The sequence below is a fragment of the Hylobates moloch genome, unplaced genomic scaffold (genome assembly GCF_009828535.3).
Source record: "Hylobates moloch isolate HMO894 unplaced genomic scaffold, HMol_V3 SCAFFOLD_4, whole genome shotgun sequence".
NCBI classification, from domain to species: Eukaryota; Metazoa; Chordata; class Mammalia; order Primates; family Hylobatidae; genus Hylobates; species Hylobates moloch.
The window spans coordinates 82282307-82296701 of record NW_026652279.1 but is presented as its reverse complement, the minus strand read 5'-3'; the positions used below and the strand labels follow the sequence as shown (position 1 = coordinate 82296701).

At 43.5% G+C, this 14395-nt stretch overlaps 1 protein-coding gene across 1 annotated transcript in view; it reads left to right on the top strand.

Annotated features, from left to right (window-relative positions):
- Window positions 1-1876: 1876 nt before the first annotated feature.
- FREM2 (FRAS1 related extracellular matrix 2) overlaps window positions 1877-14395 on the top strand; it is a 190847-nt gene continuing 178328 nt past the window's right edge. Inside the window, exons 1-2 of the mRNA XM_032151198.2 lie at window positions 1877-7043; window positions 12228-12317. Of these exons, the coding sequence (XP_032007089.1) occupies window positions 1877-7043; window positions 12228-12317 (5257 nt within the window). The remainder of the gene's footprint in view (window positions 7044-12227; window positions 12318-14395) is intronic.

Below are 14395 nucleotides of genomic sequence, written 5' to 3'. Positions count from 1 at the left end.
GATAAGTGACTCCTTTAAATTGATCTCTTGCTTCTTTTTGAACGATTTCAGAACTTCCTGTCTTTGATTCCTGGAGACAGACACCACTAAGTAGGTTTCATGGAGAGGAATCTGGCATCTCCCAGCCATACTTACGTACAGTTTGTGCTGCAGCCTGGAAAATAGCTGTAACTGTGTCAAGCAAGGATCAAAATCCTGGTCTGGAGGAGCTCAAGCTGAAAACACAAAGGATTAAAAGGATAGGCACTTCTTACTGAAATTACCTCCACAGGCACCTTCTAGCTTCAATTTAGACCGAAATGTAAAAAGGCATTAACAGTTTCTTATATTTCCCTCTTTTCCAAATTCAAAATCCCTTGGAGCAGGAAAAGGGCAATTATGACTAATTATGACTATTACCCAATTCTATGCTCCTGTTAGCAATCAGATTTGCATTACTGGAGAAAAAAATAATATCCTAAATAAAACATTCTGACTATGATTGCTTAGGAGCCAATCCGAAAATGATTAAGTTTAAATTATAAGGGGTCTTTTTTGAGCGGGGAGGAGAGTTGATAGAAAACCTTTTAGAAAGGGAATCTACACACTACTAAAACCAAACAAACACAAGGGGGCAGGAAGAGCTCAAACTCTGACTTCAAAACCCGCTGACTGATATGAGAGCTAAACTACTTTAGTGTGCCCTCCGGATATTTATCAATTTTCGAGGCATGCAAAGAAATGTGATGCTGACAAGTAGATTTAGTTTGTGCTTGGTCTAATTACTGCGAAGAGAACAGGAACGTCTCTAATGACAGCTACCCTAACAGAGTCGGATTTGGGAGAGCCTGGGGCCACATTCCCTAGAATTTATTCTTTGGTACAAGACTAGCAATTCTGATCAGACTGCATTTCTCACGCATTCCAAATGCCCTTTTTTCCTTTTACCCTGTGAACCTCGGTTGCAAAGGAGGGGCTTGTTAAAAACTCACCAATCGGAGGACTGTGCCCGTTGTAATTTATGAGGAGAAAGCAGCGTTGGGGCGCGCAGAAGGGGGCTGGGCAGGAGTGCAACCTGCTGTAGCTATGGCTTTTAATTCCAGCTGTGCTTTTGCAAATATGACCCAGAATTTCTTCTCAAACGCTCTGGGTTTCGCTTCAAACTCAAAAAGCATTGCGTCTAACTTTCCCCTGGGTTTGCAAGTTTCCTTGGGAAATGGCCCTGCCCTGCGCGGCATTTCATTGACTAGGGCGGAGGGGTGGGGGCGGCCAAAATGGGTGACCCTAGGTCGCCGGCAGACGAAGTGAATCCGGCCCAGCAGTGTGTCCCGGCTCCTCTGCAGGAGCACCGGATCTATTAACAGCAGCCCAGAGCGAAGCGCAAGCAGGGGCGGGCAACTCCGGGCCGCTTCTCCCCTCACTTCCAGGACAACCTGTTGCGCCTCTATCTCCTCCCCTCTCCGCAGTTTCCCCGCCTTGGCCTCTAAGAGCTGATTGGCAGAAATGACTACCCAATCCTCAGCTCCGCGCCTCCTTCCCCGACCAACGATTGGCCTCCCGGGAGGACTGGAGTGAAGGGGTGAGAGGGGAGGGATTTCTCTCAAAGTCCCGGGCCCGGGACCTGGAAAGTAGAAGCGGAGGATTCAATTCTCCGCGCGACCGAGTCGCTAGCGGCGGAGCTGGACGGGCTGGGAAGGCTTCGGCTCCTCGGCTGCGGCTCCAGCCCGGACGGGGCCGCGCAACTTTGCCATTCTTCTGGCCCAGCCCCGGCTACAGGAGGGCCCCGCGGGCAGCGCGCGGAGTTCCTGGCACTTCCCGGCGGTGTCTCTTGTTGCCTGCGGGGGAACTGACTTCGCGTGCCCTCAGGCTGACCTGTCCGAGCCTGAACACCCGGACCATGCACGCAGCTGAGACTCCCGGGTTATCCTCGCGCTGGACAGGCAACTCCAACGGCTTTCAACCAGGACCGCCACCGCCGCGCCGGCTGCTGCTGCTGCTTCTCCTGTCACTGGTAAGCCGCGTCCCAGCACAGCCCGCTGCCTTCGGCAGGGCGTTGCTGTCCCCTGGTCTCGCGGGGGCTGCAGCGGTCCCTGCGGAGGAGGCCATAGTGCTGGCGAACCGCGGACTCCGGGTGCCTTTCGGCCGTGAAGTCTGGCTGGATCCCCTGCATGACCTGGTGTTGCAGGTGCAGCCCGGGGACCGCTGCGCGGTTTCTGTACTAGACAACGACGCACTGGCCCAGCGACCGGGCCGCCTGAGTCCCAAGCGCTTCCCGTGCGAGTTTGGCCCTGGCGAGGTGCGCTACTCTCACCTGGGCGCGCGCAGCCCGTCTCGGGACCGCGTCCGGCTGCAGCTGCGCTATGACGCGCCCGGAGGGGCGGTAGTGCTACCACTGGTACTGGAGGTGGAGGTGGTCTTCACCCAGCTGGAGGTTGTGACTCGGAACTTGCCTCTGGTCGTGGAAGAACTGCTGGGGACCAGCAATGCCCTGGACGCGCGGAGCCTGGAGTTCGCCTACCAGCCCGAGACAGAGGAGTGCCGCGTGGGCATCCTGTCCGGCTTGGGCGCGCTGCCTCGCTATGGAGAACTCCTCCACTACCCGCAGGTCCCTGGAGGAGCCAGAGAGGGGGGCGCCCCGGAGCCTCTCCTGATGGACTGCAAAGCTTTCCAGGAACTAGGCGTGCGCTATCGCCACACAGCCGCCAGTCGCTCACCAAACAGGGACTGGATGCCCATGGTGGTGGAGCTGCGTTCACGAAGGGCACCTGTGGGCAGCCCTGCTTTGAAACGCGAGCACTTCCAGGTTCTGGTGAGGATCCGAGGAGGGGCCGAGAACACTGCACCCAAGCCCAGTTTCGTGGCCATGATGATGATGGAGGTGGACCAGTTTGTATTGACGGCCCTGACCCCAGACATGCTGGCAGCCGAGGATGCTGAGTCTCCCCCTGACCTGTTGATCTTCAACCTTACCTCTCCATTCCAGCCTGGCCAGGGCTACTTGGTGAGCACCGATGATCGCAGCCTGCCCCTTTCCTCCTTCACTCAGAGGGATCTGCGGCTCCTGAAGATTGCCTACCAGCCCCCCTCTGAAGACTCCGACCAGGAGCGCCTCTTTGAACTGGAATTGGAGGTCGTGGATCTAGAAGGAGCAGCTTCAGACCCTTTTGCCTTCATGGTAGTGGTGAAGCCCATGAACACAATGGCTCCGGTGGTCACCCGGAATACCGGTCTTATTCTCTATGAGGGTCAGTCTCGGCCCCTCACAGGCCCTGCAGGCAGTGGTCCGCAAAACTTGGTCATCAGCGATGAGGATGACCTAGAAGCAGTGCGGCTAGAGGTGGTGGCTGGGCTCCGGCATGGTCATCTTGTCATTCCGGGTGCTTCCAGTGGCAGCTCTGCTCCCAAGAGCTTTACAGTGGCTGAGCTGGCAGCCGGCCAGGTGGTCTACCAGCATGATGATAAAGACGGCTCGCTGAGCGACAACCTGGTGCTTCGCATGGTGGATGGAGGAGGCAGGCACCAGGTACAGTTTCTGTTCCCCATCACCTTAGTGCCTGTGGATGACCAGCCACCTGTTCTCAATGCCAACACGGGGCTGACACTGGCAGAGGGTGAAACAGTGCCCATTCTGCCCCTTTCCCTGAGTGCAACTGACATGGATTCAGATGATTCACTGCTGCTTTTTGTGCTGGAGTCACCCTTCTTAACTACGGGGCATCTACTTCTCCGCCAAACTCACCCTCCCCATGAGAAGCAGGAGCTTTTCAGAGGCCTTTGGAGGAAGGAGGGAGCATTTTATGAGCGAACAGTGACAGAGTGGCAGCAGCAGGACATAACAGAGGGCAGGCTGTTCTATAGACACTCTGGGCCCCATAGTCCTAGGCCAGTCACAGACCAGTTCACATTTAGAGTCCAGGATAACCATGACCCTCCTAATCAGTCCGGGCTACAACGGTTTGTGATACGTATCCATCCTGTGGATCGCCTCCCTCCGGAGCTGGGCAGTGGCTGTCCCCTTCGTATGATGGTACAGGAATCCCAGCTGACACCACTGAGGAAGAAGTGGCTGCGCTACACTGACCTAGACACAGACGACCGAGAACTACGTTACACAGTGACTCAGCCCCCCACAGACACAGACGAAAACCACCTGCCAGCCCCACTGGGTACCTTGGTCTTGACTGACAACCCCTCAGTTGTGGTGACCCATTTTACCCAAGCCCAGATCAACCATCATAAAATTGCTTACAGACCCCCGGTTCAAGAACTGGGCGTGGCTACTCGAGTGGCCCAGTTCCAGTTCCAGGTGGAAGACCGAGCTGGGAATGTGGCTTCAGGCACCTTTACCCTTTACTTGCAGCCCGTGGACAACCAGCCACCTGAGATCCTCAACACTGGCTTCACTATTCAGGAGAAGGGTCAGCACATCCTGAGTGAGACAGAGTTGCACGTGAATGATGTAGACACTGATGTTGCTCATATCTCTTTCACTCTCACTCAGGCACCCAAACATGGCCACATGAGAGTGTCTGGACAGATCCTGCATGTAGGTGGTCTCTTCCACTTGGAGGACATAAAACAGGGCCGAGTTTCCTATGCCCATAATGGGGACAAGTCCCTGACTGATAGCTGCTCTTTGGAAGTCAGCGACAGACATCATGTGGTGCCCATCACTCTCAGAGTGAATGTCCGGCCAGTGGACGATGAAGTGCTAGTACTGAGCCATCCTACTGGCACTCTGGAGTCCTATCTAGATGTCTTAGAAAATGGGGCTACTGAAATCACTGCCAATGTTATTAAGGGGACCAATGAGGAAACTGATGACTTGATGTTGACTTTCCTCTTGGAAGATCCACCTTTGTATGGGGAAATCTTGGTCAATGGCATTCCAGCAGAGCAGTTTACTCAAAGGGACATCTTGGAGGGCTCTGTTGTATATACCCACACCAGTGGTGAGATAGGTCTATTGCCTAAAGCGGATTCTTTTAACCTGAGTCTGTCAGATATGTCTCAAGAATGGAGAATTGGTGGCAATACTATCCAAGGAGTTACTATATGGGTGACCATCCTGCCTGTTGATAGCCAGGCCCCAGAAATCTCTGTAAGTGAACAGTTGATAGTAATGGAAGGTGATAAAAGTGTTATAACATCAATGCATATAAGTGCTGAAGATATTGACTCCCTGAATGATGACATCTTGTGCACTATAGTTATTCAACCTACTTCAGGTTATGTTGAAAACATTTCTCCAGCACCAGGCTCTGAGAAATCAAGAGCAGGGATTGCCATAAGTGCTTTCAATTTGAAAGATCTCAGGCAGGGCCACATAAACTATGTCCAGAGTGTCCATAAAGGGGTGGAACCTGTGGAGGACCGATTTATATTTCGTTGTTCTGATGGCATTAACTTTTCAGAGAGACAGTTCTTCCCCATTGTAATCGTTCCCACCAACGATGAACAGCCAGAGATGTTTATGAGAGAATTTATGGTGATGGAAGGCATGAGTCTGGTAATTGATACACCCATTCTCAATGCTGCTGATGCTGATGTTCCCCTGGATGATTTAACTTTCACTATTACCCAATTCCCCACTCATGGTCACATCATGAATCAGCTGATAAATGGCACGGTTTTGGTCGAAAGTTTCACCTTGGACCAGATCATAGAGAGTTCCAGCATTATTTATGAGCATGATGACTCTGAGACCCAGGAAGATAGTTTTGTGATTAAACTAACAGATGGGAAGCACTCTGTGGAAAAGATGGTCCTCATTATAGTTATCCCTGTTGATGATGAGACGCCCAGAATGACTATCAATAATGGACTAGAAATAGAAATTGGGGATACCAAGATTATCAACAACAAAATATTAATGGCAACAGATTTAGATTCAGAAGACAAATCTTTGGTTTATATTATTCGTTATGGGCCAGGACATGGCTTATTACAGAGACGAAAACCTACTGGTGCCTTTGAAAATATCACACTGGGCATGAATTTTACCCAGGATGAAGTAGACAGAAACTTAATTCAGTATGTCCATTTGGGGCGAGAGGGCATTCGGGACCTAATTAAATTTGACGTGACTGATGGAATAAATCCCCTCATAGATCGTTACTTTTATGTGTCCATCGGGAGCATTGACATTGTCTTCCCTGATGTGATAAGTAAGGGGGTGTCCTTGAAAGAAGGTGGCAAGGTCACTCTCACAACAGACCTACTAAGCACTAGTGACTTGAACAGCCCTGATGAAAACTTGGTTTTTACCGTCACCAGGGCTCCCATGCGAGGTCACCTGGAGTGCACAGATCAGCCTGGAGTGTCCATCACATCTTTCACTCAGCTGCAACTGGCTGGAAACAAAATCTACTACATCCACACAGCTGATGATGAAGTGAAAATGGACAGTTTTGAGTTTGAAGTCACCGATGGACGTAACCCTGTCTTTCGGACCTTCCGTATCTCCATTAGTGATGTGGACAATAAAAAGCCAGTGGTCACCATCCACAACCTGGTCATCAGTGAAAGTGAAAACAAGCTGATTACTCCTTTTGAGCTCACTGTTGAAGACAGAGATACTCCTGACAAGCTCCTGAAATTCACTATCACCCAGGTGCCTATTCATGGCCATCTCCTATTCAACAATACCAGACCTGTCATGGTTTTTACCAAGCAAGACTTGAATGAAAACTTAATCAGCTACAAACATGATGGCACCGAGTCAAGTGAAGATAGCTTCTCCTTCACAGTGACTGATGGCACCCATACAGACTTCTATGTTTTTCCTGATACGGTATTTGAAACAAGGAGACCCCAAGTAATGAAGATCCAGGTCTTGGCTGTTGACAACAGTGTCCCCCAAATCGCAGTGAATAAGGGAGCCTCTACACTTCGCACTCTAGTCACTGGCCACTTGGGGTTCATGATCACAAGCAAAATATTGAAAGTGGAGGACAGAGACAGCCTGCACATTTCTCTTAGGTTTATTGTGACAGAGGCCCCTCAACATGGATATCTCCTCAACCTGGACAAAGGCAACCACAGCATCGCTCAGTTCACACAAGGTATGTTTGATGTTTCTTCTCTTGGTTATCCTTGTTTCCTGAGAATATGGCTTCACTGAAAGCCTCACAAACAGAGCATCAAATTAGAGTCCAAGAGAAGGAAAGGAAACAAAGGGGATAGGGAGAATACAGGGACTCACTTCCCTGGGAGGACAGCACCCTTCTTGTCCTACCTCCCATCTCAGTGACCTTCATTAGAGGGAGTACTGATGTATTTTGAAAGTGGCAAGGATAGGCTGCCGAAGCAGGAGGCTAACTTTGGTGAATTAAAATTGAAGCAGGCTTTCCAATTCTGCTCCATTTGCCATGCCTATCCAACGCATCGTCTGTGTTGTATGCTGCAGGTGGTTCATGAAGCATTTTGGCACCTTAATGAAGGATGTGCTTTCTAAATACTGTTTATTCACATTGCTGTCATTATCAATTACCATTCCAAAAAAGCCTTCAAACTTAGGTTACTTTGATTAAATTTTAGGAGCATTGATCTGACACAGTTATGGTTGTTAGGAACTTTGTAACTAAAAGATTTGTTTACATTTATTTACTTTGTAGATTTAAAAAATTTTTAATAATATTTCATGACAGGCAAATACTCATCCAGAGACATAATTGATAAACACCTATCTAGAGTTATAACAATGATATGTACAGGGCATGCTACTAGGATATACATGAAAAAGGAAAGTGTACTTAAAGATGTATAAAATAACAATGTGTTCATCACCAAAATATACATCTAATTCATTATTAAGAACATGAAGATAGGTAAACAAGCTTAATAGTAGAAGGGGGAAATTATTTCATCATTGTGAACCTCTTCTCTCACCTGTTGCAAACATAGTAACAAAAAACATTTGCCTCAAGCACCTGCAGTCTTAGGCAACAGGGTTTTTCTAACCTGAATTTCCTTTGTGGGTGGACACAATCTGAGGCAGAAAGGACAAGTGTCCTATGCAGAGTTATTTAGTGAGGGAAGGGAGAAGCCCATTCATTGTGCTGGCTTGGGAGTCAGGGCTCCGTTCTGTAGAACGTGCAACTTTCATTAGAGTGGGATTTGGGTTGCTTTCATGAAAATCTCACCATGTCAGAATGGACACTAGGTCTTTCCTATGTGGGATCCATGGGTAGAGATGGAGCTTAACCCCAGGGCATCCCAATGGGGGTGTTCTTTTCCTGCAACTGTGTTGTACTCTTAGATAACAAATGCTTTAATAAACATAGATGTAGCAAAATGCAGTGTTAAAGTGAACTACTTCTCAGTTTTAGGTGCTGGCAAATAGCTCCACACTCCAACCTCCTGATTCTTGGCTAAAAGCCTGAATGTCTCCCAGGGCCTGCAGGGACAGGAAAACCTCAAAGTGCCAAGTGTCATACCAGACCAGTAGGAAACTTTTATGTGAAGGCTTTCTGAGGCTAGTGATGCCATGCTGTCTTACACTGGTTTATTTTCATGGAAAGGGAAGAGAATGAAAGGAATATATTAGATAATAGAAAATGGTTCTTCAAATTACTCCTCTGACCTGAAAAAGAAATCTGATTTAGAGATTTTTAAAAGGACTATTTTGATGAAGACAGGCAAATGATTTAATTTAACTTCTGTGGACTAAGTCCAACAGCTCACAATATTAGAATATTATTTCTGAAATTTTGAACTCTAAAAATTATGCTATTTCATTATAGGCAGTTGTTCTGTCTCTTACTGACTTTGAGTCACCATGATTAATTTTTATCATCTTTGTAAATGTAGAGAAGTTATGCTTATTATGTGATGTGACTTTTTAAGAATTTTTAAGGAAAATTTCACATTCCAATACAAACCAAAATATTGACTAGGGAAGCTGTTGGTATTTAATCACACAGCACTCATTCGAACAAGTCAAGGCTAGAGTTTGATTCATAGCTGTTATTTATGGAGATTAGATAAGTGATTTAAAAAACGGAGAAAGCGCCATCAGAAAGCTACCATGGCTCTTCTTCCAGTAGGAGAAATGAAAGCAGTGCTTACAGTGAAGACTATGCAGTCATTTTATTTGTTTTTGTTTTTACTTTATCATGAAGGGATAAGATAAACCTATATTTTGATGGATTTTCAATGCGTTGAATTAGGTCAATTTAGCACAGGTGGCCAGAGAAGGTTATTCCTAAATTGATTGACTAAATGGTTCCTAGAAGAAAAAAATTAATTCCTTTCTAAAACTTATTAAATTGATGAAAAGTTAACAACGTATAATTAGGTAAATTATGGATATCATTTATTTATTTCAAACTTCACCTCTTTGCCAAGTTGTCCCTGCTCCCCCTAACCCAGATCTAAATTGCATGTCTCAAGTACCTGGATTTTTCTTCCCTACAATAAGTACATAATGATATATTCTGTGAGATAATTTATAAGTCAGTTTCAGGAAAGCAGAAATGTCTTCAAAGAGTTTGAACCATATGTGGTTGCCTGACATGTTAATGAACTTAGAATTAAAAACAAATAAACAAAAAAATCTCATGGAATAATTTTGTAGATAAACTGAAATAAATTTAATGTATATTTAACAACTAGAAGAAAATCTAGATAATTCTTAGATATTTGCTTAAAAAAGATTACATTTTGGCTATTAGATTATATTGCTACTACTTTTGTGTCTTAAGAAAACTAGATGTTATATACATTTATATATAATAAACATATAACATGTGTGTTTATGTTATTTGTAGAGGTGCCTTTAGAATACCAGTATGATGATGAAAGTCTTTACTTACTTTTTTTAGAGGCTCTTTTTGAACCATGAATTATTAATTAATTATATGAAAAATATGAAAGGTTTTAGTATGTTCCAGCTAATCAATAACACATGCCCTAACTTGGAGGGAAAATTGGGTACCAGAGTGCCATATAGTTGCATTTATGTTTTCTTTATCTGAGAAAAGAAAAGTTCTTAAAATTCTGTTTTGAAGTGAAGATTTATTTCAATGAAACTATCCCTTAACGATTACAGTTTTGCTTAAGAAAACATTGATGCAGATGCCGGGCATGCTAAACAGTGCCTTTTCTCCTAGTAGAGCCTTTAGATTTTCTTATGCAATTTGAAGGGGTGGAAACATTGGAAGAAGGTCTTCCCAACATGGCCAGAGGTCATGGTTCTTGTGGTAAAGACGTGTAGTCGGCAGAGTTTATTGCATTTTTTTACTGGTAAAGTGAAGGTTATACAATTAAGAATTATAAGAGTAAACAGGCAAAGGGTTGTGTAGGGGCTTCAGTCCTTACCCTGGCAGAAATATCATAAATGCAAAGGTAGAGATACAAGTGTGGTCTACCTACTCAGCCCTTTCATTTTAAATTGAGGAACATTTGCACCTTTGCTACTGTAATATCCTAAGCAAAGAACCGTGGGAAGTTAAGATAGGAAAAAAAAAAAATCCCAGAAGTTTTTGATCTACTGGGAAAGATAACCATACAGAAAGATAAAAGTGAAACTAGGCAGGAAGTGTGGAAAGTTATAGTAGAGTTAGAAACGTGGGGCCCGGCTCGGTGGCTCACACCTATAATCCTAGCACTTTGGGAGGCCGACATGGGAGGATTGCTTGAGGCCAGCCTGGGCAACATAGTGAGACCCCATCTCTATATTAACAATTTTGTTTTAAAAAAGAAATGAAGTGCTAAGGGAGAATCAAACGTCTTAGGCATGTTTTACCTCCAAGTACCTCTGTTAGCAGGAAGGTACCAATAACTATAAAATCACATTTTCCTTCTGCAAGTGTTCCTAATAATGAGTCACCTTTTAAAACTTTATGAGCCAGGGTAGAGCACACATTTTACATCTATAAAGTGGAGCTATAGAAATTTGTGGCGTCATTGGTCCGTCCTAATGCCTTGCCTCACTTGAGATTAACATTTCATAAAGCCATTGTCTTCTTTATAAGCCTTTGAATTCTATAGCATGAACTTACTAGAGCTTTTAGGAGATGGAAAAACCGTAGAACACACACTAGACAGATAAATATTACCTATCATTGTCATAGCTATTTTTAGCCATGATCTTGACTTTAGGTAGTCTTAGAAACTCACTGATTGGCCCAGATCAATTAATAATCTATTATGAGTATCACAGAACAAAATGATTATTTCTATTATGTTGTATGTGTGGCATCATTAAGGAAAGGAACTGGTAAGATAGATGAATAAGTTTTAAAAATTGTGTCTTCGTAATGAGAACAAATGTATGCATGTGAATTTGATAAAGTAGGAAACAACATAAGGAACATTTCTGAGGCAATATAACTTTCTGCTATGAATAAAGGTTTCCATTTTTTTTTTTTCTTTTTGATACAGGGTCTCATTCTTTTGCCCAGACTAGAGTGCAGTGGTGCGACCTCAGCTCACTGCAACCTCCGCCTCCCAGGCTCAAGCGATTCTCCTGCCTCAGCCTCCCGAGTAGCTGGGATTACAGGCACGCACCACCACACCTGGCTAATTTTTAATAGAGACAGGGTTTCACCATGTTGACCAGGCTGGTCTCAAACTCCTGACCTCATATAATCCATCCACCTCAGCCTCCCAAAGTGCTGGGATTATAGGCATGAGCCACCATGTCCAGCCCATTTCCACTTTTATTAGATGTTTTTTGTTCTCAACAGGGAGTCATCAGTTATTTCAATGTATGTGGTTTTTTGAAAATATCATCTAATTTTTTTCTCTCAAACTTTGGAGAGCTTAAAAAATAGCCCACTACAGCACAAAAAGTAAGAAAAGTTAGCCAGTGTTGGGGAGCAAAGCTCTGTCCTCTGCGGGCCAGTCCCTACTGGGAGGCAAAGGATGTGATTTCAAGAGTGCCAGGAAATCTGCCATGCCTCAAAATATCTTCCTTTCCACCTGTCATGGTGCCTGACATTCCATATTTAGATAGTCATTCCTTTGGTGCATGAACATGCAAATGCCACTGGGGGGGCAACACCTTGCTATTATTATAAACTAACTCTTGCACTCTATTTATCTGTGTAAGGGATCAAGTTTCCATCGGACAGCTGAAATCTAGGGGCTTAGAGATCTGAGAAATAAGACAGCACTGTTTCTGTTAGGAGGTAAAAGGAATTTAAACATGTTTATAGGAAAACTAATAGCCAATAAAATTTACCATAATAAATCATCAATTTTACTCTGGTAATTAATCATCTTGTTTTTTGGTTATTTTCTAGCTGACATTGATGACATGAAAATATGCTATGTCTTAAGAGAAGGGGCTAATGCCACAAGTGATATGTTCTATTTTGCAGTTGAAGATGGTGGTAAGTATTCCCCTCTCCTGGTAGTGACGGCAAGGAGAGAGATTTTTCTTGGTTGCTCTTTGATGACATTATTACAAGAAGTCTTTATCAAGTAACATTTCATGATCACCTAAATTTAACCTGGTATTTGCTGTAGACAATTTTACAATCTCACTATGACACAATCCTACTGTGTAATGTCTATAGATAAAAGTTCTAGTTATATCACTTTTGTCTTACTATTTGTAAAGCACTAAAGAGAGAGATCTGTATAAATAGGATCTCTGTGTCTAGTTGTTCAGATTACACCCTGCATGAGTTTGCCTACTTGAGTCAGTAAGAGGATGTTGGAATTCAGCTGCGGTTCCACTCATAGCCATGTGCTCACTGAGGTCTAGCTGCCCAAAGGAGCTGCTTTTTCCTGATTTGCTCATGGGTTCTGTGTGGACTAATACTGATGGAAAATGTGTTGCATTCACCAAGAAATCAGTAGTAAATTAATGTCTGTTTTATCTCACCAATCTCAGGACTTCTAATGATTTTCTTAGTTTGGGGGATTTTGTGACCTAGTCCAGCTAAAAATTTTTCTTGGTTAAGTGTGAAGAATACTTGAGAGTATAGGATATGACTTCTGAGCTAAGTCTCTTGGGCGATATTATTCTCATTACTCCCCCAGAACTGCCTGCTATTTATACTCCTTTCAGCTTTGGATCTCTTGTCTTCCTAACCCTGTGGATGAGGAGAAAAACTGGTCACTTTCAGATTGCTCATAAAGATGTTTTTGTTCTTGCATGTTTTCTTGGGAAGCAAAAGAACCTCCCCCAGTACACGTGCTGTGTGAACAGGACACCAGAACTGAGGGTATATGGGAGAGAGAAGAGAGAGGGAGGAGAAAAATAACTCATACTCTGTTATCTGTTTCCTTATGATGCTTTTTAAAAATGGTACACTTTTATGTCGTCTATCTCAAAAAGACTGCATCTTACCCTCCATGTTTTTTGAAGCATTACATAGTATTTGTTTAAAATATCACTGGACACAACGTGATCACAGTTCTGAAAAATGTCAATTGTTGAGTGTGTGCCAGAGAGGCAAAAAAAATGTGTTAAGTTGGGTTCAACTGTTTGATTTCTACTATGAATCAGCGAGTCAATCATGTGAGTGCCTTTATTTTTTTTTGAGTAACCAAATCATAGTTTAGTATTCTACCTATTGATGAAAGGGATCTTAGCATAAAATAGAGTTCTAAAAAGGAAATCAGCTCATAAAAAAAAAATCCTTCTTCTTGAATCTTGCTGCTCAAATGGGAAATTCTATTGTAACTAACTGTAGAGTGAGACCCTGAAATAATCCAAATCTGTGTAACGTATATCAACATTTAAGCATGAAATTATTGGTTTAAAACACCACATTTATCTCTTAGGATGACTGAATAAACCTCAATAGAAAAAGTGTGACTTTCTGTAAAATTACCAAAGAAAGTTTCAAATTCAATGGCTGCAATTACACTAAAATATTCTGTACTTTTTAATAAAATATTTTGCTTTTTTTGCTCATACACAAACACACACACATTATTTTACCTTACCTGGGTGGAATGGTAGCATTTACTTTAAAATTTTGGTCTCTATTCCAATTTTGGAAAGCATTCTATAGTATCATATTTCAAAATATTAAGTGCAAAATATTAAGTGAAGAATGACCAGCTGAAGGGGCTGGGTTTATGTTTGAATTTGCTGAAAATGTGGGAAGGCCTCTAAAGATTGTCTTTATAGAAGTAGGAACGTATCATTTTAGGAGTCTTTTTAGAGAGATAGTTTCATGTGAGAGATAAAAATTTCAGATTTTCTTTTTTACCCTCTTCCTCTTTACTGGCATAACATTACCTACGGAGCTCAGGCAGATTTTGGCAAGCTGTTGAATAGAATTTACTTTAATTCCCCTGATATAAGAAAACTATCCTTTGAAAGAATAAACACAGAGACCTGCAAGATTAAAAAGTCATATTGGTATCTCTAAATTGTTTTAACCTTATTCTTAAATTCTTTTTAGGATTTTTGCGTTGCCTTATAAATGTTCTAACATTTGAATGAGAAGTG